Source organism: Pristiophorus japonicus, chromosome 16 (genome assembly GCF_044704955.1).
Source record: "Pristiophorus japonicus isolate sPriJap1 chromosome 16, sPriJap1.hap1, whole genome shotgun sequence".
NCBI classification, from domain to species: Eukaryota; Metazoa; Chordata; class Chondrichthyes; family Pristiophoridae; genus Pristiophorus; species Pristiophorus japonicus.
In genome coordinates, this window is record NC_091992.1 from 59,572,786 (window position 1) to 59,597,559 (window position 24,774).

Sequence of the window (24,774 nt, forward strand, 5' to 3'; positions counted from 1 at the left end):
TCCCTTAATTCCCTTAATATCCAAAAATCTATCGATCTCGGTCTTGAATATAGTCGAAGACTGAGCCTCCACAGCCCCCTGGAGTAGAGAATTCCAAAGATTCACCACCCTCCGAGTGAAGAAGTTTTTCCTCATCTCAGTCCTAATTGGCCGACCCCTTAGTTTGAGACTGTGACCCCTGGTTCCAGATTCCTTAGCCAGAGGAAACATCTTCCCTGAATCTACCCTGTCAAACCCTGTAAGAATTTTGTATGTTTCAATGAGATCACCTCTCATTCTTCTAAATTCTAGAGAATATAGGCCTAGTCTACTCATAGGACAATTCCCCCATCCCAGATATTAGTCTGGTGAACCTTCGTTGCATCCTCTCAATGGCAAGTACATCGTCCTTGGGTAAGGAGACCAAAACTGTACACAATATTCCAGGTGCAGTCTCACCAGGGCCCTATACATAGGGAGCGGGAGCAGTAGACACTGAGTGAGTCTGAAGGCTGTCATGAAGCGGAGGTATTCAGCTGACAGACTGTGGGAATGATTTGTGAATGTCACCTGAACTGCTCAGATTCAATTATAGCCCGCAGCTCACTGCCAGACAGCACCACTCAAAACACAAACCCGCTTTATGCCTTTAAAATAATGTCACTTTCTCGTACGGTGGGTGCACTGAGCCTGCGGGCTGGTGTTTGAGCTGATGTAACGCGGGATACCTCTGCTGATTGCAGTCCAGGGACTGATGGTGCCCAGATCGGGGTTGTATCAAACACACAAAGTGCGTGCGATGTATCCACCCCGAGGAAGGTGCTCCCAGCCACAGTTAGTGATGCACAATGTAGAACTAGGCCATGCTGATGGAAAGGTCATGGGTTTGGTTCTTGGTCTGTGGTATGGAGGCTGCAATTAGCTTCTGCCTTGGGGCCATGTACAGCCTCCAATTCCTGGGCAATCCGTACCTCTGAGCCCAGCTAAATCTTCCCTATCGATGCTGTGAAAGATTACAAAGGACTATTTGAAATGCTGTTACAGGTACTACATTTGTGGATACATTCTAAACTCATAACTCTAGATCTAAATATTGACAACTTGAGATAGATACAAATTCAGAAAAAAAACTGGAACTTATTTGCTTGTGTGGAGGGTAAACACCGACAGACACAAACACCACACAAATGGCCTGTTTCCCTGATGTAACTTCGATGTATTTCTATGTATATAGCACCTTTCATGACTTCCAGACGTCCCAAAGCGCTTTATTGTCAATTAAGTACTTTTTCTGAAGCGTAGTCACCATTGTAATGTAGGAAATGTGGCAACCATTTTGCACACAGCAAGCTTCCATGGACAGCAAAATTATAATGACCAGACAATCTGTTTTTTTGTTATGTTGATTGAGGGATAAATATTGACCAGGACACCGGGGATAACTCCCCCGCTCTTCTTCGAAATAGTGCCATGGGATCTTTTATCTCCACCTGAGAGAGCAGACGGGGCTTCAGTTTCACGTCTCATCCGAAAGGCGGCATCTCCACAGTGCAGCACCCCCTTAGCACTGCACTGGGAGTGTCAGCCTAGATTTATGTGCTCAAGTCCCTGAATAAGAACATGGATTTAAATGTTCATGTGTGGTCCCTGAGTTTGTAGGGGGTAATTTTAACTTTTATCAGTGGGCGATAAACGAGTGAGAGCAAATCAGGGTCCAATTTACACCCCGTCCCATTTATTTTCCATTGACTCTCACCGTGTGCTCACAAAGGCAAGGTAGAGAATCAAGCTGTTATTTCAAAACACTCGCTTGCCCTTGAGGAGACGGTAATTAGAGGGTTCATTCGCTATGTCATTGCCCAATGTGTCCTCCTGGGAACTACATGTGAGGTTGTCAGCTGCGACACCCCCATGGTCGGATAGCCTGGCCGCCCCACCTCCACACTGTCCGGCCACTTGGGCAGGGTACTGAAACCAGAACCCTAATCAGGGTACCAAGCTCAGTCCGCATCTGCAGGGGAGGATAAGGATGGAGAAACAGGCACCTATTCAGGGCAGCTGACAGGGAGCAGTGAGTCACAGGGTGAGCAAGTTGTGATGAAACCCTAAGCTGCGAGAGAGCGGTTTCCAGACATCAGCGTGGTGTCGAGACGGAGTTACCGCTGACCTCACTGTCAGGCACTTCTAAACTTTGACCTTTAACCTTTGGGAAATACATTGCTGCCTTTTGCGGGCTCTAATAATTTTTTTTAATCCTTGAGGTGGATAACGCTTCCCCGCTGTCACCGTCGGACCATTGAATGTGCTGATGACAGATTCCGTTCTCTGTTACTTTTATAGAGGTGTAGGCCTGTTTGTTTTGAACCACAGAGGGGATTGGTATGAGTTTATTAAGCTCTTTCTATTCTGTTGCTTTGGGCAAGTATCAGGGGCAGCACAAGTGGTGGAACCAGTTTGATATAGTTCAAAGATTCAGAAAAGGGATCGTGTGGAGCTGGCTCAGTTGCTCATTAGCGTAACGCATGGTGTGACTTGGTACTTAGTCCTGTAGACTAGAGGTCCCAGCTTCAGTCACTGCCTTGTGTATATTTCAACTAAGATCCACATTTGGAAGGCTCCAAGTGTCCTCGGGACGCCTCAGGCAGAGGGAGGAAAAACATTTATGGCCTATACTCTCCGGTGTTTAGAAGAATGAGAGGTGATCTCATTGAAAGTTATAGGATTCTGAGAGGAATTGACAGAGTAGATGCTGAGAGGTTGTTTCCCCTAGATGGAGTGTCTAGAACTAGAGGGCATAGTCTCAAGATAAGGGGTTGGCCATTTAAGACCAAGATGAGGAGGAATTTCTTCACTCGGAGTTGTGAATCTTTGGAATTCTCTGCCCCAAAGTGCTGTGGATGCTCAGTCGTATATTCAAGACTGAGATCGATAGATTTTTGGACTCCAGAGGAAACAAGGGATTATGGGGATCAGGCAGGAAAGTGGAGTTGAGGTCGAAGATCACCATTGATCTTATTGAATGGTGGAGCAGGCTCGAGGGGCCTTATAGACTACTCCTGCTCCTATTTCTTATGGTCTTATCAGCCCGAATTCTCACCCCACAATCGCTTGACCCCTGCTGTAACACGCACAGAGGTATATCAGGTTAGGGCAGAGTGAGGTCAAAGTGTGATTCCCCTCCCGGTAGAGTAGCCTGCTGATCTTCACCATCTAGGCTGTCAGGTGGTGGTTGCAAGTTCACGAGCCGTAACAGTGGATTGTCACCAACCATGGCACCAGTAAGGGTCAGCAACTTCAGGAGGTGTAGGAAATGCTAAACATTACACATCAGTGGAGTGATGGTCAGGAGGAGGTTGTCAGCACCAGGTTACAGGACAGTACAACATTCAGCAATAACTACTGATGGAACGCCTTTAACGTAGCAAGATTTCCCACAGCGCTTCTCACAGACAAAATGGAACACCGGGGTAAAAGAGGTATTAGGGTGGGTGACCAAATTTGGTCAAAGAGTCGAGCTTTAAGGAGGAGAAGTAGGCAGAGAGGTAGGGAGGGAAATTCAGAATGTGGGGCCAAGGCGGCTGAAGGCATGGGCGCCAATGATGGGGCGAAGGAAGGGGGGAGGGAGGTGTACGAAAGGCGAGAGTCAGAGGAATGGAGAGTTTGGGAGGATAGTTGGGGGGGAGGGGCGGTTGGAGGAGATCCCTGAGATATTGAGGGCCAAGATCATGGAGAGATTTAACCATGAGGATGAAAATTTTAGATTTGAGGTGTTGGTGCATTTACATAATATTTGAGGTACAGCAGCTTTCTGTGGTTGACTGGCAACTTAGAAATAAAACAAGTGTTTTTAGAATGCTGGGCTCTTTTGACGATTAAGTGAATCATACATTGTGGGTTGGTTGTTTCAGTGAAACAAGGGCAGTACTTATTACCAACCACAAAACTTGCTGTGTGTTGACGACACAATACTGAACACTTGTGTAACTCCTACTCATCATCAATGGAATACATCACAAATACGTTGTCAATCGAAGGGTCGGCCCACTTTTTGCCACACGGCACACCTGAAATACCAACAACCACTGCTATCTTCCTGGGCTTAGGGGTGGGAATGAAAATTGCCCATGGTTTTTAAAGTATTGCTCTGTTGAGATGCTGCAAAAGCTTTGATTTTAAATGTTTTCGCACTGTCTGGAAGCTCGACAGTGATAGTGCCTTCAACATAGGAACATAGTGGGTAGCACACTCCACCTCTGAGTCAGAAGGTTGTGGGGTCAAATCCCACTCCAGGTACTTGAGCACATAAATCTAGGTTGACACTCCAGTGCTGCGCTGTCAGAGGTGCCGTCTTTCGGATGAGACGTTAAACTGAGGCCCCATCTGCTCTCTCAGCTGGACGTAAAAGATCCCATGGCACTATTTCGAAGAAGAGCAAGGGAGTTATCCCCGGTGTCCTGGGGCCAATATTTATCCCTCAATCAACATAACAAAAACAGATTATCTGATTATTATCATATTGCTGTTTGTGAGAACTTGCTGTGCGCAAATTGGCTGACGTGTTTCCCACATTACAACAATGACTACACTCCAAAAGTACTTCATTGGCTGTAAAGCGTTTTGAGACGTCCAGTGGTTGTGAAAGGCACTATATAAATCCAAGTCATTTTTTTAGTAATTGCTAGACAAAAAAGGTCTGTTTAGTTCACCTTCTACCATCCTGGTAGTCATCTGAATCACCAATAATGGAGTTGTTGACTAATCACAGCAATCAATCTCTATGAATTATTCTACAACAGACCCAGACATAAGGTGAGGAAAAGCCCAGTGGTGGAGAGCTTTGGGAACCACAGCTCCAAAGTTATCTGTTCCTACCAAGCTCACTACACTCAGCCATGGCTCAACTGGCAGCACTCTCAACTCCTGAATCAGAAGGTGCTGGGCTCAAGTCCCACTCTAAACACTTAGGCACAAAACTCTAGGCTGACACTCCAGTGCAGTACTGAGGGAGTGCTGAACTGTCGGAGGTGTTGTCTTTCAGAGGAGATGTTAAACCGAGGCCCTGTCTGCTCTCAGGTGGATATAAAAGATCCCATGGCACTATTTCGAAGAACAGGAGAGTTATCCTGGCCAATATTTATCCCTCAATCAGCATCACTAAAAAACAGATTATTTGGTCGTTATCACATTGCTGTTTGTGGGAGCTTGCTGTGCGCAAATTGGCTGCTGCATTTCCTACATATCAAAAGTGACTACACTCCAAAAAGTGCTTCATTTGTTGCAGAAGAGCACTTTGGGAGATTGTGAAAGGTGCTATATAAATTCAAGTCTTTCTCAAATTACTCAGTTATTTTTTGAAAGAAATCTATCTGTCTATAATGTGTCTTTGAATGAATCAACACTAACTGCTTCCACTTTCTCCCTCAGGAGCCTGTCCCATAGATTGACCACTTGCTCACTGGAATATAGTTTCCACTGATTAGTTTGAAATTTACCCTCCTTCAAGCACAGGTCCTGTCCTCTGGTTCTACTGTTCTGGACAAGGTGAAACCTTTGGAATCCTATAAACAGCAATCACCTCTCAACCTTCTCTGTTCCAGTGAGAACATGCTTAATTTACATAATGGCTCCTCACAATTCAATCCCTCCCTCCCCTCAATCACTCTGGGGGCTTTTATCTGTATCCTTTCAATATCTGAAACACCCTACGACAACCAGAACTGTGCTCAGTATTCTAAGTGACCAATGATTTATTAAGTGCCAGGATTGCCTCACTATTTCAGCTCAATATTGAGCAGTTATTATTCTCCAGTCTCGACTCACATGTTTTTACATTATTAGGGGATGACTCTGTAGTTCAGCGCTCCCTGAGCGAGTGCGATTTCCTGTGATGCGTTCTCCCCGGGACTGCTGGAATCCCCCCTTTAAAAAGTTAAGCATCTCCTCCCATGAATACAATCGATCAAAGATCATGCGGGAAATGTTATTGTCGCCAAAGACTTTTTTGCTGTCGACTTTTATAACCAGACTGCCCGCTCCCCGATGTGCCTTTCTACAGCGATCGCTCTCAGACCGGCCCAAACTCTTCCCGTTGCAATTACAGTAACTGTTGTTAAATACAGCGGCTATTTTGTGCATAGCAGGATCCAGCACACAGCAATGAGATGAATGCTGTTTTTTGGTGGTTGAGGGTTGGAATGTCAGCCAGGACACCAGGTGAACTCCCCTGCTCTTCTTCGAATAGTGCCGTGGGATCTTTTAACGTCCACCTGAATCAAAAGGTAGGCAGACAGGATTGCAGCTCAATGTCTTACTGACAGAACAAGACCTGCGATATACTGCACAGCCTCAGTCTCGAACCGAATTGTTATTTTCAACCTGAAAGAGCTTACAGAGCCACAAACCTCCGAGCTGAGATTCCCAGGTGTGGAGATGAGCCCCAGTCCCCAGGGAGGTCCAGGCTAAACCACTGGTCCGTGCCACGTTCGTCGAGCTCAGTCAAGGCAACAGACGCATCGGAAAAATTGGATCTGCAAAGGAGAAAATGAATCCTCCCTGCTGGAAAGTATCAGGAGGTCATTTTGACTTTGGGCAAGTGTGTAAAATGAACGATATAGATTAAGCCACACCTCTCCTGATTTTAACTCCCATTGCCTTCCAATGTATAAGTATAATGTGGATAAATGTGAGGTTATCCACTTTGGTGGTAAAAACAGAGAGACAGACTATTATCTGAATGGTGACAGATTAGGAAAAGGGGAGGTGCAAAGAGACCTGGGTGTCATGGTACATCAGTCATTGAAGGTTGGCATGCAGGTACAGCAGGCGGTTAAGAAAGCAAATGGCATGTTGGCCTTCATAGCGAGGGGATTTGAGTACAGGGGCAGGGAGGTGTTGCTACAGTTGTACAGGGCATTGGTGAGGCCACACCTGGAGTATTGTGTACAGTTTTGGTCTCCTAACCTGAGGAAGGACATTCTTGCTATTGAGGGAGTGCAGCGAAGGTTCACCAGACTGATTCCCGGGATGGCGGGACTGACCTATCAAGAAAGACTGGATCAACTGGGCTTGTATTCACTGGAGTTCAGAAGAGTGAGAGGGGACCTCATAGAAACGTTTAAAATTCTGACGAGGTTAGACAGGTTAGATGCAGGAAGAATGTTCCCAATAGAAACATAGAAACATAGAAAATAGGTGCAGGAGCAGGCCATTCAGCCCTTCTAGCCTGCACCGCCATTCAATGAGTTCATGGCTGAACATGAAACTTCAGTACCCACTTCCTGCTTTCACGCCATACCCCTTGATCCCCCGAGTAGTAAGGACTTCATCTAACTCCCTTTTAAATATATTTAGTGAATTGGCCTCAACTACTTCCTGTGGTAGAGAATTCCACAGGTTCACCACTCTCTGGGTGAAGAAGTTTCTCCTTATCTCGGTCCTAAATGGCTTACCCCTTATCCTTAGACTGTGACCCCTGGTTCTGGACTTCCTCAACATTGGGAACATTCTTCCTGCATCCAACCTGTCCAAACCCGTCAGAATTTTAAACGTTTCTATGAGGTCCCCTCTCACTCTTCTGAACTCCAGTGAATACAAGCCCAGTTGATCCAGTCTTTCTTGATAGGTCAGTCCCACCATCCCGGGAATCAGTCTGGTGAATCTTCGCTGCACTCCCTCAATAGCAAGAATGTCCTTCCTCAAGTTAGGAGACCAAAACTGTACACAATACTCCAGGTGTGGCCTCACCAAGGCCCTGTACAACTGTAGCAACACCTCCCTGCCCCTGTACTCAAATCCCCTCGCTATGAAGGCCAACATGCCATTTGCTTTCTTAACCGCCTGCTGTACCTGCATGCCAACCTTCAATGACTGATGTACCATGACACCCAGGTCTCGTTGCACCTTCCCTTTTCCTAATCTGTCACCATTCAGATAATAGTCTGTCTCTCTGTTTTTACCACCAAAGTGGATAACCTCACATTTATCCACATTATACTTCATCTGCCACGCATTTGCCCACTCACCTAACCTATCCAAGTCACTCTGTAGCCTCATAGCATCCTCCTCGCAGCTCACACTGCCACCCAACTTAGTGTCATCCGCAAATTTGGAGATACTACATTTAATCCCCTCGTCTAAATCATTAATGTACAATGTAAACAGCTGGGGCCCCAGCACAGAACCCTGCGGTACCCCACTAGTCACTGCCTGCCATTCCGAAAAGTACCCATTTACTCCTACTCTTTGCTTCCTGTCTGACAACCAGTTCTCAATCCACGTCAGCACACTACCCCCAATCCCATGTGCTTTAACTTTGCACATTAATCTCCTGTGTGGGACCTTGTCGAAAGCCTTCTGAAAGTCCAAATATACCACATCAACTGGTACTCCTTTGTCCACTTTATTGGAAACATCCTCAAAAAATTCCAGAAGATTTGTCAAGCATGATCTCCCTTTCACAAATCCATGCTGACTTGGACCTATCATGTCACCATTTTCCAAATGCGCTGCTATGACATCCTTAATAATTGATTCCATCATTTTACCCACTACTGAGGTCAGGCTGACCGGTCTATAATTCCCTGCTTCCTCTCTCCCTCCTTTTTTAAAAAGTTGGGTTACATTGGCTACCCTCCACTCGATAGGAACTGATCCAGAGTCAATGGAATGTTGGAAAATGACTGTCAATGCATCCGCTATTTCCAAGGCCACCTCCTTAAGTACTCTGGGATGCAGTCCATCAGGCCCTGGGGATTTATCGGCCTTCAATCCCATCAATTTCCCCAACATAATTTCCCGACTAATAAAGATTTCCCTCAGTTCCTCCTCCTTAATAGACCCTCTGACCACTTTTATATCCGGAAGGTTGTTTGTGTCCTCCTTAGTGAATACTGAACCAAAGTACTTGTTCAATTGGTCTGCCATTTCTTTGTTCCCCGTTATGACTTCCCCTGATTCTGACTGCAGGGGACCAATGTTGGGGAAGTCCAGAACCAGGGGACACAGTCTAAGGATAAGGGGGAAGCCATTTAGGACCGAGATGAGGAGGAATTTCTTCACCCAGAGAGTGGTGAACCTGTGGAATTCTCTACCACAGAAAGTTGTTGAGGCCAATTCACTAAATATATTCAAAAAGGAGTTAGATGAAGTCCTTACTACTAGGGGAATCAAGGGGTATCGTGAGAAAGCAGGAATGGGGTACTGAAGTTGCATGTTCAGCCATGAACTCATTGAATGGCGGTGCAGGCTAGAAGGGCCGAATGACCTACTCCTGCACCTATTTTCTATGTTTCTATGTTTCTATGTATAACAGGCGGCTGACCAAAAATGGTCCAAGATGAAAATGACCTGCTCAGTGTGGGATATTGGGTGAGAGCAGAGTCAGGCTTGGCTGTGATGTCCTCTACAGTCAAATAACCTCCGGACGCTCACCATCTCGCCTCGCATTTCAAGAGCGACTGGTTGGGCAAAGCATGAAAGAACAGCCCATGGGACCACATGCCAGCACTAGGGGAAGAGAGGGAGAGGAGCAAAGGAAGGGGAAACGCCAAGCGGCGGAAGGTTAGAGGCAGGTGGGGTTCAAAGCTGGTTGAGGAAAATTGTTTGTGTTTCTGTCAGGCTGCAGGCTGCGAGTGGGTCTTTCACACTCACTGTTGGTGCGCTCGGTTCCGGTCCTGCACGATGTAATGGGCTGTAGCCAGGAAGAAGGTTCCTCCTAGAACGATGATAAACGGGCAGAGCATGAGAGCGTAACCCAGACTGAGGAACTCCCACAGGTCCAAATCGGGCTTACTCTGCCGAATCACATCCGAGATCTAGGAAAGATGAGAGAGGAAGCTTACCACATAGTTATTTTCCAAACGTGTTCAAACAAAACTATTGAATAGCGACTTGCTGGTGAAATAAAGTATTTCTTTAAAAAGATGAATTTGCAACGTGAAAGGCCACAAGGTTGCAAAGGAGAGACGGGATAAATCAAGAAAACGACAAGAGGTTAAGCGATTATGACGATGGAACACAAGGCCGCGATGAAGCACAAATACAGGCCTGCTCCCACTGTGGGACATTGGAACATCCGGTGGGATATCGCCGTACCAAAACTCAATGCTGCTCCAACTCTGCCCTCTGCAGCATCCCCAATTTCCCTCAACCCGCCTTCAACTGCCCAGGCTCCAAGCTCTGGAATTCTCTCCCTAAACCTCTCTGCCTCTCTAACTCCTTTAAGATGCTCCTTAAAATCTACTTCTTTGCCACTTTCTTTGTCTGAATATCTCCTTACGTGGCTACGTGTTAAATTTGTTGGATAACGCTCCTGTGAAGCGCTTTTGGGGCGGTTTTACTACATATAGTGTCAGCTGTGGGTCAGTGGGCAGCACTTTGGTCTCGGAGTCAGAAAGTTCTGGGTTCAAGTCCCACTCCAGGGACTTGAGCACAAAAATTTAGACTGATACTCCAGAGCAGTACTGAGGGAGTGCAGCACTGTCGGAAGTGCTGTCTTTCAGATGAAACGTGAAACCAAGGTGCCATCTGCCCTCTCAAATGGACGTAAAAGATCCCATGGCACTATTTCAAAAAAGAGCAGGGGAGTTATCCCCGGTGTCCTGGCCAATATTTATCCCTCAATCAACATAACAAAAAAAAAATCAGATTTTCTGGTCATTATCACATTGCTGTTTGTGGGAGCTTGCGTACGCAAACTGGCTGCCGCGTTTCACACATTACAACAGTGACTACACTCCAAAGGTACTTCATTGGCTGTAAAACACTTGGAGACATCCGGTGGTCGTGAAAGGCACTATATAAATGCAAGTCTTTCTTTAAAGGCGCTATATAAATGCACGCTGTGGCTGCTGCTGTTGAGAGGGGACAGTTGGATGATTCAGACAATCTGAGGTCTCCCCGTACGGTGTAGACTGCGTGGCGACACTATTCATTAAGCTAGAGGTGACGCACAGCGGTGTTTAAAGTTCCTTTCAACACTTCCCTCCCTTCCAGTCTACCACAGGCGCCCAACAAGCCATTTTAATTCGAGGGTGCGGATGGCTTGGCTTCTCTAATATCATCACCGCGAGGAGTACGGAGCAATTTATTTCCCAACAGCGGTTTATGGAATGACTGTAATAGAGTTTGCCAGTGAAGACTTATTCTTCACCTAGGTCACTTGTTCCACCAATGACGGCATTGCAAGATACAATCAAGTAATCACCAACAAGGAATGTGGAGCCATATATATAGGCCACACCCCTGACAATTGTTCAGAAAGATTGTTGTAAATATGGCGAGACACGCTCGCCCTCACGAAATCATTTGCTCTCTCTTGATGTTCCTCAAATCATGCATCAAACTCCCAAGCTAGGAGGTAGAAGGGCCGGTGTCCTGATCATAGGCCTCTACCAATTCCAATGCTGCTCACTAATCTCCTGCAAGGAGGTTCCTGGAGGCTATCCGCGTTCTTCAGCTATTCCATCCTCAAGGCCCAGCCATCGAGGGAAACATGGCATGATCTTGCTTCCACCATCCAACCTCCTGCAGTCACTTGCAACAACAGTGGCCGAGGCAGCAAGCAGCTGGCCTGCTCCCAAGCTTCCAGCAGTGCGTAGCTGAACCGGCCACTGAGAGGCGTATGGGAGCACCTCTGGAAATGGCTTTCCTTACCTTCCCCTGTCTCGATGGGCAGATGCTCTGTGCCTCCCCGGGGGGGGGGGGGGGGAGTGCATCAATCAGGTCTTTGGCCCGCTAGCCTGTTGTGCCCACCAGACTGCGTACAGTTTTGGTCTCTGTATTTAAGAAAGGATATACTTGCTTTGGAGGCAGTTCAGAGAAGGTTCACTAGGGTGATTCCGGAGATGAGGGGGTTAACTTATGAGGAAATGTTGAGTAGACTGGGTCTCTACTCATTGGAATTCAGAAGAATGAGAGGTGATCTTATTGAAACGTATAAAGATTATGAGGGAGCTTGACAAGGTGAATGCAGAGAGGATGTTTCCACTGATAGGGGAGACTAGAACTAGGGGGCATAATCTTAGAATAAGGAGACGCCCATTTAAAACTGAGATGAGGAGGAATTTCTTCTCTGAGGGATGTAAATCTGTGGAATTCGCTGCCTCATAGAGCTATGGAAGCTGGGTCATCGAATAAATTTAAGACAGAGATAGACAGTTTCTTCACCGATAAGGGAATAAGGGGTTATGGGGAACGGGCAGGGAAGTGGACCCGAGTCCATGATCAGATCAGCCATGATCTTATTGAATGGCAGAGCAGGCTCGAGGGGCCAAATGGCCTACCCCTGCTCCTATTTCTTATGTTCTTATAATGAGTCATTAACTTGGTCCTACAGGGTAAATAAACACAAATTTTACTTACAACGCCTATTAAATAGGGGCTGCCCGCGTCTCCAAGCAAGTGAGAGGTGAAACTCTGCAAGGCCACGGCTGTTGAGCGACGGGTGGGAATAACAACATACTGGGAATAAAGAGAGAGAAAGAGTTATTGTACTGCAGCATCGCTCAAAGTGAAACAGTAAAATCTACGAAGATTTCATTACTCTTCAAACTGACGTAGGTTTCAGCTCAGACGATTAGATCTCTACCAGACGCTTTGATTCTCAGAGCCCAATTCTTTCATTATCAATATGATAAAGTGCTTTATAGAATAAAGTCCTCCATTACTCCTGTGCTTACGAAGAGACACTGTGGGAGTAAACATTTGTGTCATGAAGATACCTTCCAGTGACAAAAGTAATTTGCATTTATATTGCGCCTTTAGCGTAGTAAAATGTTCCAAGGCGCTTCACAGGAGCGATTATCAGACAAATATTGATACCGAGCCAAAGAAGTTTGGTCAAAGAGGTAGGGTTAAAAAGTGTCTTAAAGGAGGAGAGAGAGTGAGAGGGTTAGGGACAGAATCTCAGAGCTTAGAGTCTAGATGGCTGACGGCACGGCTGCCAACGTGGGAGTAAAGGAAGTCGAGGATACACAAGAGGCCAGCAATGGAAGACCTCAGAGTTCTCGGATGGTTGTAGGGCTGGAGGAAGTTAGAGAGATAGGGAGGGGTAAGGCCATGGAGGGACTTAAACACGAGAATGGGAATTTTAAAATCGAGGCGTTGGTGGGAGGGGGGGGGGAATGACGACACAAACATTGCATCTTACACACTGTTCTGCTGCCTTGTTGGAAGAACGGTGGTAGACTCATGTAATCTTGCCTCGTTTATCTTTTCCCAGGCACTGCATCAATCTTCTGCTGAAGGCATTGATGGGCAGATAACCTGTGCTACTGTCTAACCAGCTGCCAGGGGATTCTGCTCCAACCTTGCGGGGAAATCACCCAGCCCCAATCTATCCTCAAGGCACAGCGGGTGGGAGCAACACTGCAACACCCGAGCTACGGAAGGGAAACACTGCTGATCATTGGCTGGCAACACTTGCTGGGACACATGAGAAGGTTGTGGTGGGCTTTCAAGCGGTTTGATACAAACGGAGTGGCTTACGAGGTCACATCAGAGAGCACTCGAGAGTAAATCATTTTAGTGTGGGACTGGAGTCACATATTGGCCAGACAGGGTGAGAACAGCAGGTTTCCTTCCCTAAAGGACATTACTGAATCAGTTGGGATTTTACGACAATCTGATACCTTGATGGTCACTTTTGCTGGTGCCAGCTTTTTCTTTCCAGACCGAATTCAAATTCTCAAACTACAAATCATCATCATCATCATAGGCAGTCCCTCGGAATCGAGGAAGACTTGCTTCCACTATTAGAATGAGTTCTTCGGTGGCTAAACAGTCCAATATGAGAACCACAATCCCTGCCACAGGTAGGACAGACAGTTGGTGAGGGTAAGTTTCTATGTTTCTATGTAAGGGAGGGTGGGACTGGTTTGCTGCACGTTCTTTCCGCTGCCTGCGCTTGTTTTCTGCATGCTCTCGGCGATGAGACTCGAGATGCTCAGCCCTCCCAGATGAACGTCCTCCACTTAGGGCGGTCTTTGGCCAGGAACTCCCAGGTGTCGATGGGGATGTTGCACTTTATCAGGAAGGTTTTGAGGGTGTCCTTGTAACATTTCCTCTGTCTACCTTTGGCTCGTTTGCCGTGAAGCAATTCTGAGTAGAGCGCTTGCTTTGGGAGTCTCGCAATGGTGCAAAACTACAATGGTGGGATTTGAACTCACGTTCTCTGGATTGCTAGTCCAGTAACATAACCACCATGCTACCGTACCCTCGAATGGTCACTTGGGCATAGTAGCAGTGGGCCAGTGCCACCTCTGGAACACTTCCTCATGTGTTAGCACCATCAGGAGACAGGCAGTCAGTGCAGAGAACGGAGAGAACAGTTTTCCAAATGCCCACTCCAGCGTTTCTTTCGTTTGGAAACAGAAACGGCGAGCGCACCTCTGGACTGCTCTAGAAATTCATGTACTGTGGGGAAAGAAGGGCTTTACCCAAGTTAAACGTCACAACTCCGAATCGAACACCTACCATTAGGATGTCTGCTGTGATGGCCCAGTTCAAAAAGAGGAGCGTTTCACCGATAAATATGCAGATCTGCCCAAAGAGAGAAAGGTGCCGATTAGAACCGAGATGTCAATAAACAAGACCTCGCATTATATGAAAATGATGAAACTCTTCTATCAATAATTACTGGAAGCCCTGTGACGTTGCAATTCCCAGCCCTGCGAGTTGTGAGTTACAAGCCCATTGAAACTTATTGACGAACTTGCCCAGATTGGGAGAGGGGAAGAGGCGAGAGTGATTGGTCTGGCCAGAGACCACTAGTTCCTGTTAACTGATTCGAACAGTCAATCTAATCTCATCAGGAAACAGGAGAAGGTTGGCACAAGGAGCAAGGGATTGAAGGTAGGAAGTCTGCCTCTGCTCAACTAAATTATTTCCACCTCCAACAAAAACACATAATGGTCATTCCTTAAAGGTTACTGTAGTGAAATATTGATGACAAACTCCCTGTTGAACTTAGTGTTACCGTTAACACCAATGTTAAGTAAATATTGCATTTCTGGGTTAAACAGACAAAGTTAATTTACTACATTGCCACAAACTATAGATTTTAATGCTGGTTATTTACTAGTTGTCCCAGGATACCCAGCAATTACTAGTCCTTAAAAGAACTAAACATCAGGTCGTACAGATTGGAAACATGGGTGAAAGGTGAATTCACAAGAGCCTTTAAAAGGAAAGTGGATAATTATTTGAAAACTTAAAAGTTGTAAAATGAGGAAGGTGGGGGGGAGGGAGCGTTGGGACTAAATGGTACTCTTTCAGAGAACCAGCACAGGTGTGATGGGCCGAGTGGCCTTCTTCTGCGCTGTAGAAATTCTACAATTCTATTAAAATCTTTGGAAAAATCCATCAAAAGAGGACATCCAAATGCATTCTCAAAATGGCTACATTCATAAGATGCCCAGGAAAAAAAACTTACACCTTGGGGATGACCCTATCCATGAAGTCCTGATGGTGCTGAATGTCCAGGGCCAATAAGGGTTTCACCCCAGGAATCCAACCACCATTAGGACATCTCTTACCCTGCAACACCAAGATCAGTCATTACTGGCACTTAATTGACATTGATGGGCAGGTAAGCTTTCCTCTTACATTAAGGCACTTAGTCATAATTTCATTCTGTTGGGAAACACAGACTGGTAGAGCGCTTTCCTGTTATTTCATCTTAAAATATCATGCTTTAGCTAGAACGGGATGGGAGGAGTTCAAACACCCAGTTCGGGAGTATGGGTCATCCAATTAAAAATTGATGTTTTGCAAGGATGTTACCAGAATTGAGAGGATGCAACTACCAGGAAAGAGTGAGCAGGGTGGGGCTCATTTCTTTGCAAAAGCAACTAATAGGAGACCTGCGAGAGGTCTTTTAAAATGATGGACGGCAGCCCGATGGGGTGGATGCAGAGAAACTGTTTCCACTTGTGGTGGAGTCCAGAACATGGGGGCTTAAATACAAGATAGCCATTAACAGACCAAATATTAATGAGGCATCACTTTACACACAGAGTGGTGAGAATGGGAGAACATTCATGTGGAGTATAAACACTGGCATAGACCAGTTGGGCCGAATGACCGGACATTTCAAGGTCCTTTACAGCCAATGAAGTACTTTTGGAGTGTAGTCACTGTTGTAATGTGGGAAACGTGGCAGCCAATTTGCACACAGCAAGCTCCCACAAACAGCAATGTGATAATGACCAGATAATCTGTTTTTATTATGTTGGTTGAGGGATAAATATTGGCCAAGACACCAGCGATAACTCCCCTGCTCTTCTTTGAAATAGTGCCGTGGAATCTTTTATGCCCACCTGAGAGGGCAGAAGGGACCTTGGTTTAACGTTTCATCCAAAAGTGCAGCACTCCCTCAGCACTGCACTGGAGTGTCAGCCTAGATTTATGTGCTCAAGTACCTGGAGTGGGACTTGAACCCACAACCTTTTGACTCAGAGGTGGAGTATGCTACCCACTGAGCCACAGCTGACACTGTCAAGCAATAGAGGTACTTTTTTCTGCAAAGCACCCTTTCCCCGCCTCAGGTAAATCCTTCCTCTGCATCCAGATGGTGTGTGTAAGTCACCTCCGAAGGGAACTGGGTGGCGGAAAGGATAAGACAATGAGGGGGCTCGGCAAGTTGGATGCAGAGAGGATGTTTCCCCTTGTGGGGGAAACTAGAACTTGGGGAGATAGTCTCAGAATAAGGGGCCGCCCATTTTAAACTGAGATGAGGAGCAATTTCTTCTCTCAGAGCTTTGTAAATCTGTGGAATTCTCTGCCCCAGAGAGCTGTGGCGGTTGGGTCATTGAATATATTTAAGGCGGAGACAGACAGATTTTTGAGCGATAAGGGAGTAAAGGGTTATGGGGAGCGGGCAGGGAAGTGGAGCCGAGTCCATTATCAGATCAGCCATGATCTTATTGAATGGTGGAGCAGGCTCGAGAGGCCAGGTGGCCTACTCCTGCTCCTATTTCTTATGTTCCTAGAACACTCTGCTTTTTCTCCGGGTCTTTGTTTTTGATTCCAGGCCAGACAAACAAAATGAAAAACCTTTCCGACAGTGTTATGTATGCAATAAAGGTTCAAAGTGAGTACTGTTTAATTAAGCAAGGTACGACCTTGGCTGTGCTTTATTTAGTCCCAAAGTGTCTGACTCACAAAATGGCTGGACTTTTATACCCGAGCAGCACCATGTGCGTGCTGCTCAGAGGCCTCCAACAATGACACCATCTGGTGGCTACAAACAGCATGTACATACATGACAGACTGGTTTCTCAGAGTTCCCCAGACAAACTGATTGGGCTAGTTCTCAAGGGGACTTAACTCAGATTGGCACATTATCAAATACAATTGGTAATAATCGACCGGGAGCCTCAAAGGCAGCTGCTGCCGGAAATGGAAATGTCACATGGCTGCAAGCAATCTCCCTTAAACATCCTGCAGCAGTATAAATGAGCAACTCCAACTCGATCTCAGACCTGGCAAGGGATTCTGAGCACACAATGATCTGTGCCCATCTGTAATATTCCTCGGCAGTTTAATGAAAACATCCTCATAAATCTCAGGACCGTTTGTTTCATCTCCGCAAAGTTCAGAATGTTCAATAATGATTCACCGTTACTTTTTCACAATAGGAACAGACCATGCTGGAGACACTCATTAGGTCAGTCAGTATCAGCGCAGTGAATGGGCAAGTTGACATTTCAAGTGTGGACTCTTCATCAGAATTCGTTATTATAGACGACCCGTGTCTCAAGAGAAACAGAACAAAGGCACAAAAGTGCAGAAACACACACACACACACACACACACAAGCACACGAGAAAGAAATAAAGAGCTTGCACTTATACAGCGCTCTTCACGCTCTCGAGACGTCCCCAAGCGCATTGTAGCCAATGAAGTACTTTTTGTCACTGCTGCAATATGGGAAACGCAGCAGCCAACCTGCGCACAGCAAAATCCCACAAAGAGCACTGTGTTAATGACCAGATAATCTATTTTTAGTGATGATAGTTGAGGCTAGGACACCAGAGAGAACTCCTCTGCTCTTCTTCAAAATAATGCCATGGGATCTTTTACATGCACCTGAAAGATAGCATCTCCGACAGTGTGGCGCTCCCTCAGCACTGCACTGGGACTGTCAACCTAGATTTTGTGCTCAAGTCTCTGGAACAGGGCTTGAAACCGCAACCTTCTAACTCAGAAGTGAGAGCTCCAAGGCTGACAGAAGAAATAAAATGCCCTGCCTCTTTTTCTTTGTTTATCAGTTATAAAAGTATCGGAGATGGGGTAAAGAGGCCGCTTGACTGGGTGGGGGATGTTGGAGGTGGGAGGTCATGTGACAAAACCTCCAGGAATACACCCAGAGTCGGCAATCTTTTGGTGCCCCATGAGAAATGATTGACCCATCTGTGTGCTCTTGACCCTGGATGCTGCAGGGGATCTCCTATCTGTAAGAAGCTCTTCCTTACTGCGTCTATTAAACAAGTTCATGTAACAGATGAAATGAGAGTAGTTGTATTGCCCCAAGTCATTCCCATTAGGCTGTCTTATTTCATGATGGAATTCCTGTTTGCTGGTACAGAGTGCCTCTCAAGTGTCCAGCAAGTTCTGACACTATTTTATATATCTTTCTCCAGGGAATACAGGGTAGTAGAGGAGGCTATTTTCACTGCAGTCCAATATCTGACTTAATTCAAGGTGTCTTTTATAAACAATTACAATAGGATAGTTTAAAGGTCCTCGAGGGAAGTGGCTGGACTCCTCTGGAAATTAAAACCTGCCTGTAATCTTTGGGCCACCATTCTCAGGCTAGAGATAATTTGCATATGCAAATGTAAGAATTAAGCAGCAGATTGTTACATTTCACTAGAGAAAGTGTTAATCTGAAAACCTCAATAAACCTGGGTAAAACTACACGAGCGATCCTGAGGTAGGGTCAGGACTTGATCAATTAGGGTGCAGCATGGGCTGAGTAATTGAGACCTTAAGCATGTGCTGTGTGCACGGACTAGGGTTGGCAGCTCTGATTGGACGGTGTAATGTATGCACCTGTGAGTATGCTCACAGATTTATACAGCTGTTGACTGCTCCTGGGCCTGGCCAAGGTGGCCATTAACCGGTCCAGGCAGCGGGCGGTCGTTCAGCCCTACTGTCTGCCTCTCTTCCGCGGTTATGTTCGAGCCAGGGTGTCCCTGGAGATGGAGCACACGGTGTCCACCGGTACGTTCGCGGCCTTCCGTGTGAGGTGGGCGCCAGAGGGACTGGAGTGCATCATCACCCCCGGCAAACAAATTTTAATTTGATGTTTTTTGTCTAAAGTTTAATTTGTTTATTGCGCCGGTTTTAGTGCCCCCCCCTGCCCCTTTTAGCCAGGGGGCACTTGCATAATTTGTGTTTTTAGTGCCCTAAAAAAAACAAGGGGGTACTTATTTGAAAGTCTTTGGTTTGTTCCCCCGCCCCCTTTAAATCAGGGGGCTTTTGATTTAGCTGTTTTCTACAAAAATAGTTATAGAGCTGGTGACTGCTCCTGGGCCTGACCAAGGTGGCCATTAACTGGTCCAGGCAGCGGGCAGTCGAGGGGGTTGATCAGCCTGACTGTCTGCCTCTCTTTCGCGGTTACGTTCGAGCCAGGATGTGCCTAGAGATGGAGCACACGGTGTCCACCGATACGCTCGTGGCCTTCCACGAGAGGTGGGCGCCTGAGGGACAGGAGTGCATCATTACCCCCGTTTAATTAGTTTAATTTGTCGGTTTTAGTGCCCCTTTAATAAGGGGGCAATTGATTTATAGGTTCAACAAAATAGTTGTAGAGCTGCTACCAACTAGTTCTTAATAGCAATGTGCTGCTATGAATTCTTAAGCAAAGAACCCATGAAACAAATACATTACAGACGGATTCTTGGAGGCTTCATCACATGACGTCCCGTCTCCAACAGCCTGCCCAGTCAAACAACCTTTTGTTCCCCATTTCCAATATTTCTATAACTAAAACAAAAATATTCAAAAAATATTAATGCCCCTATAATTTGCCTCCTGGTTGCTCGCAGCAGATTAATCGGGAGGGTTTGCAACCCTTGTACGGACTCTAAAACTGTGCACCGAGAGAGAGACTGCCTGGTAAAAGAATGAAGAGAACTTGCATTAATATAGCACCCTTCATGACTTCAGGACGTCCCAAAGCGCTTCGCAGCCAATGAAGTACTTTTTTGAAGTGTAGTCGCTGTAGTAACGTAGGAAACATGATAGCTAGCCTATGCACAGCAAGATCCCACAAACCGCAATGTGATAATGACCAGATCATCTGTTTCTTTAGCGACGTTAACACCAGAGGTAAAATAGTGCCGTGGGATCTTTTACATCCACCGGAGTTTAATGTTTCACCCGAAAGACAGCACTCCTTCAGTACTGCACTGACGTGTCAGCCTAGATTATGAAGTGGGGCTTGACCCCATGACCTTCTGACTTAGAGGTGAGAGCGCTGCCACCGAGTCAAACTGACACTCAGAATGGTCTCCAGGCAGGGGGGGTTGTAAAGTCCTGTCCCCTCAGTACAGATTCACACGAGGCATGTAGTGAAGTCAAGGTCACTCTGGACCTGCACCTTTATTTCACAGTTCTGGAATGCTTCACTTGCCTGAGACCTGTCCTTATATACCTGTCTCTTGCAAGTGCACCCCTGGTGGTAAGGTATGCTGGTGGTTACAGGTCATATCTTATTACAGTCATGTATAGCATGTTAGGATACAGTTATATATAATAATGTAAGATACATGACATCACCCTCTCCCAAGGTCTTATTGTCTTTATAGGTTCAGTCTCTCAGGTGGTCTACGCTCTCGCGTGGAGTGTCTGAGTTGTGGTTCAGTTGTTTGCCTTGGTGTCTGTTTTTCTTTGGGTGTGGTTGCTGGTATCTCGCCTGGGCTGTCTGTTTCGATTGGTGTGATTGTTGTTGACTCGCCTGGGCTGTCTGTTGGGATTGCTCTTTCCTCAGGTTGTTCCCTCTGTCTGTCCACCAGGTGTGGTGCGAGTTCCACATTGTAGTCTGCCTCTGGTTCCGCAGTGTTGTTGGTAAATCTGCTTTTGACTTGGTCTACATGCCTCCGGCAGGTTTTGCCATTGTCCATTTGTACTACCAGTAGCCTGTTTCCTTCCTTGCCCGTTACTGTCCCTGCAAGCCATTTGAGACCCCTGCCATAGTTTAGTGCAAACACTTCGTCCCCTAACTCATTCCATCTCCCCCTCAAATTTCTATCATGATACTCAGTCAGCTTATGGCGCTTTGCCTCAACGATTTCGTGCATGTCTGGGAAAATTAAGCAGAGCCTTGTTTTTCATCAACAGTTGCGCGGGGAAGATCCCAGTCAGTGAGTGCGAACGAGTTCTGTATGCCAGCAGTAGTCGCGACAGGCGACCCTGCAGCGTGGGACCTTGGATTTTAAGCATGCCTTGTTTAATGATTTGCACTGCTCTCTCCGCTTGGCCATTGGAGGCCGGCTTGAACGGTGCCGTCTTGACATGATTTATGCCGTGGTCAATTATAAAGTCTTGGAATTCTGCGCTGGTGAAGCACGGACCATTGTCACTGACCAACATGTCAGGGATTCCGTGCGTTGCAAACATGGTTGCGAGGCTCTCCACAGTGGTGGAGGTTGTGCTCGAGTTTAAAATGGTGCATTCGATCCACTTTGAAAATGCATCTACAACTACGAGGAACATTTTGCCCATGAATGGGCCTGCATAGTCTACGTGCATCCGCGACCACGGTTTGGTAGGCCATGGCCAGGGGCTCAGTGGAGCTTCCCTGGGGGCATTGCTGAGTTGGGCACAAATGGTGCACCTTCGGACGCAGAGCTCCAAGTCCACGTCAATACCAGGCCACCAGACGTGGGATTTGGCTATGGCCTTCATGAGAACGATCCCTGGGTGCTCGCGGTGGAGCTCCCGGACAAATGCCTCTCTGCCTCACAGAGGCATGACTACTCGGCTGCCCCACATCAGGCAGTCTGCTTGTAGTGATAGCTCATGCATGCGCCTGTGAAAGGGTTTTAATTCCTCGGGGCAGGCATCGCGAGCCTCTGCCCAGTTAGGACACATCTTTTTACTAAGGATAACGTGGGGTCGCTGGCCATCCAGGCTCTGATTTGGCGAGCCTTCATGGGCGAACCTGTGGACTCAAAGGCATTGATTGCCATGACAGTTCTGTTCGTCAGACCCTTCCGTCGTTGCCAGGGGTAGCCTGCTGAGCGGGTCGGCACAGTTGTCTGTGCCTGGTCTGTGCCTTATGGTATAGTCGTAGGACGCCAGCATGAGTGCCTACCATTGAATTCGCGCCGAGGCGTTTATTGCCTTGCTCTCAGATAGGAGGGACGTGAGGGGCTTGTGGTCGGTTTCTAACGCAAACTTGGCCCCAAAAAGGTATTGGTGCATCTTTTTGACACCATACACGCACGCGAGCGCCTCCTTCTCTACCATTCCGTACTCGCGCTCCGCCCGCGAAAGTGACCTGGAGGCATAAGCAATGGGTTGTAATGTGCACGCACTATTGACATGTTGCAAAACGCACCCGACCCCATATGCTGACGCATCGCATGTGAGAACTAGCTTTTTACCTGGGTCAAAGAAAGTCAAAACATTGTTGTAACACAGAAGGTTGAGTGCCTTATTGAAGGCGCATTCCTGGGCGTCCCCCCAAAACCATTCGCACCCTTTCCTGAGTAGCACGTGGAGAGGCTTAAGTTCTGCATAAAGTTCCCAAAGTAATTGAGTAGCCCGAGAAAGGCGCGCAGTTCTGAGACATTCCGGGGCCTGGGTGCCAGGCGAATTGCTTCTGTTTTGGACTCTGTTGGGCGGATTCCATCAGCGGCAATCCTTCTGCCCAAAAATTCAACCTCGGGTGCGAGAAACAGGCACTTGGATTTCTTGACTCGTAGGCCTACCTGATCCAACCGCTTTAGTACTTCTTCCAAATTACGGAGATGGGAGTCGGTGTTCCTGCCCGTGATAAGTATGTCGTCTTGAAATACAACCGTCCCCGGGATGGACTTAAGTAGACTCTCCATGTTGCGCTGGAATATGGCAGTTGCCGACCTGATGCCGAATGGGCATCGATTGTACATGAAAAGGCCTCGATGTGTGTTGATGGTGGTGAGTAGCTTGGATTCCTCGGTCAATTCTTGCGTCATATACGCAGATGTGAGGTCTAATTTTGAGAAAAGTTTACCTCCAGCCAATGTGGCAAATAAGTCCTCCACTCTGGGCAGCGGGTACTGGTCCTGTAGGGAGACTCTGTTTATGGTGGATTTGTAGTCCCCACAGATTCGTACGGATCCATCAGGCTTCATGACTGGGATGATGGGACTTGCCAGTCGCTAAATTCCACAGGTTATATAATGCCTTCCCGCAGAAGCCTGTCGAGTTCGTGTTCAATCTTTTCCCTCATCACATAAGGCACAGCTCTGGCCTTGTGATGGACCGGTCTAGCATCCTGTGTGATGTAGATTTTGACTTTGGCCCCTTTGAAAGTGCCCACACCTGGTTGAAAGAGATGTTCAAATCACTTTATAACTGTTGAGCAGGAGGTCCGTTCCTCTAATGACATGGCATGGACATCATCCCATTTCCAGTTTAGTATTGCCAGCCAGCTTCTCCCCAGCAGTGCTGGGGGATCTCCGGGGACAATCTACAGGGGAAGTCGGTTCACTGTCCCTTTGTGTGTGACAGAGAGCATGGCGCTGCCGAGGACTGGTACGATTTCTTTGGTATAGGTCCTTAATTTGGTGTCGACCCTTGTGAGTTTTGGTCCGTCTCTTTTATATGGCCAGTTGTTCAAATTGTTGAGCGCCCAGAAGAGATTGACTCGCTCCCGTATCCAGCTCTATGTTGACAGATATCCCGTTGAGTAGGACCCTCATCATTATAGGAGGCGTCCTGTTGTAGCAGCAGCGGCCATTGATCGTGTTGACCCGCTGTACACCGGTGTCCCGGGTACTGTCCCCACCATCTTCTGGTCTACTTTCCGACCCATCCGATTCGTATACCAGCCGAGCTGCCTTTTTTTTGCAAATGCGGGCCAGATGCCCTGTATATTCACAATTTCTGCAAACAGCCTGCAGACATCCCCTTGACGAGTACCCACTCCCACACCTCCAGCACAGACCTGTTCCATTGTTCAAAGTGTTCCCAAAGAATGAGCTGCGTCTGGCTGCTCTCTCTTGAGCTTCTCTCAGTTTGTAGTTGATTGCTCGCATTGTGGGTTGATGAGGTGTGAACGGCCGTTCCTGTGGCCCTTGATGGCTTCTGCCTGCTGTCCAGAGCCTGTTCTCCCAGTTTTGTCTGTGTGTGGGGGTAGCAGCTTGTTTAGTGCTGTGAACTTCTTGTTCCGATATTTCGTTAGTTGTCGTACCTGCATTGTAAATCAACCTCGTTTCTTCTTCCCCTACCAAGAATGTTTGTGCAACCAGTGCTGCTGCCTCTAAGGTCAGGTTCTTGGTCTCTATGAGCTTTCGGAATATGCCTGCGTGGACTATTCCTTCAATGAAAAAGTCTCTCAGCATTTCTCTCCTCAGTTCATCAGAGAAGTCACATAAACTAGCCAACCTCCGAAGTTCCGCCACGAAGTCGGGTATGCTCTGGCCCACACAGCGTCTGTAGTTGTAGAACCTGTGTCTGGCCATGTGTAGGCTGCTCGCTGGCTTCAGGTGGTCTCTTACCAGTGTGCTCAATTCTTCAAACGACTTGCTTGCTGGTTTCTCGGGTGCCAACAGATCCTTCATTAAAGCGTATGTTTTCGAG

General features: G+C 47.0%; 1 protein-coding gene across 1 annotated transcript in view; it reads right to left on the minus strand.

The window, feature by feature from the left end:
- LOC139226534 (sphingosine-1-phosphate transporter SPNS2-like) overlaps positions 1 to 24,774 on the minus strand; it is a 133,176-nt gene that overhangs the window by 18,860 nt on the left and 89,542 nt on the right. The window contains exons 9-11 of the mRNA XM_070857367.1: positions 14,452 to 14,517; positions 12,340 to 12,438; positions 9,628 to 9,791 (exon numbers count right to left, since the gene is read on the minus strand). Coding sequence (XP_070713468.1) covers positions 9,628 to 9,791; positions 12,340 to 12,438; positions 14,452 to 14,517 — 329 coding nt within the window. The remainder of the gene's footprint in view (positions 1 to 9,627; positions 9,792 to 12,339; positions 12,439 to 14,451; positions 14,518 to 24,774) is intronic.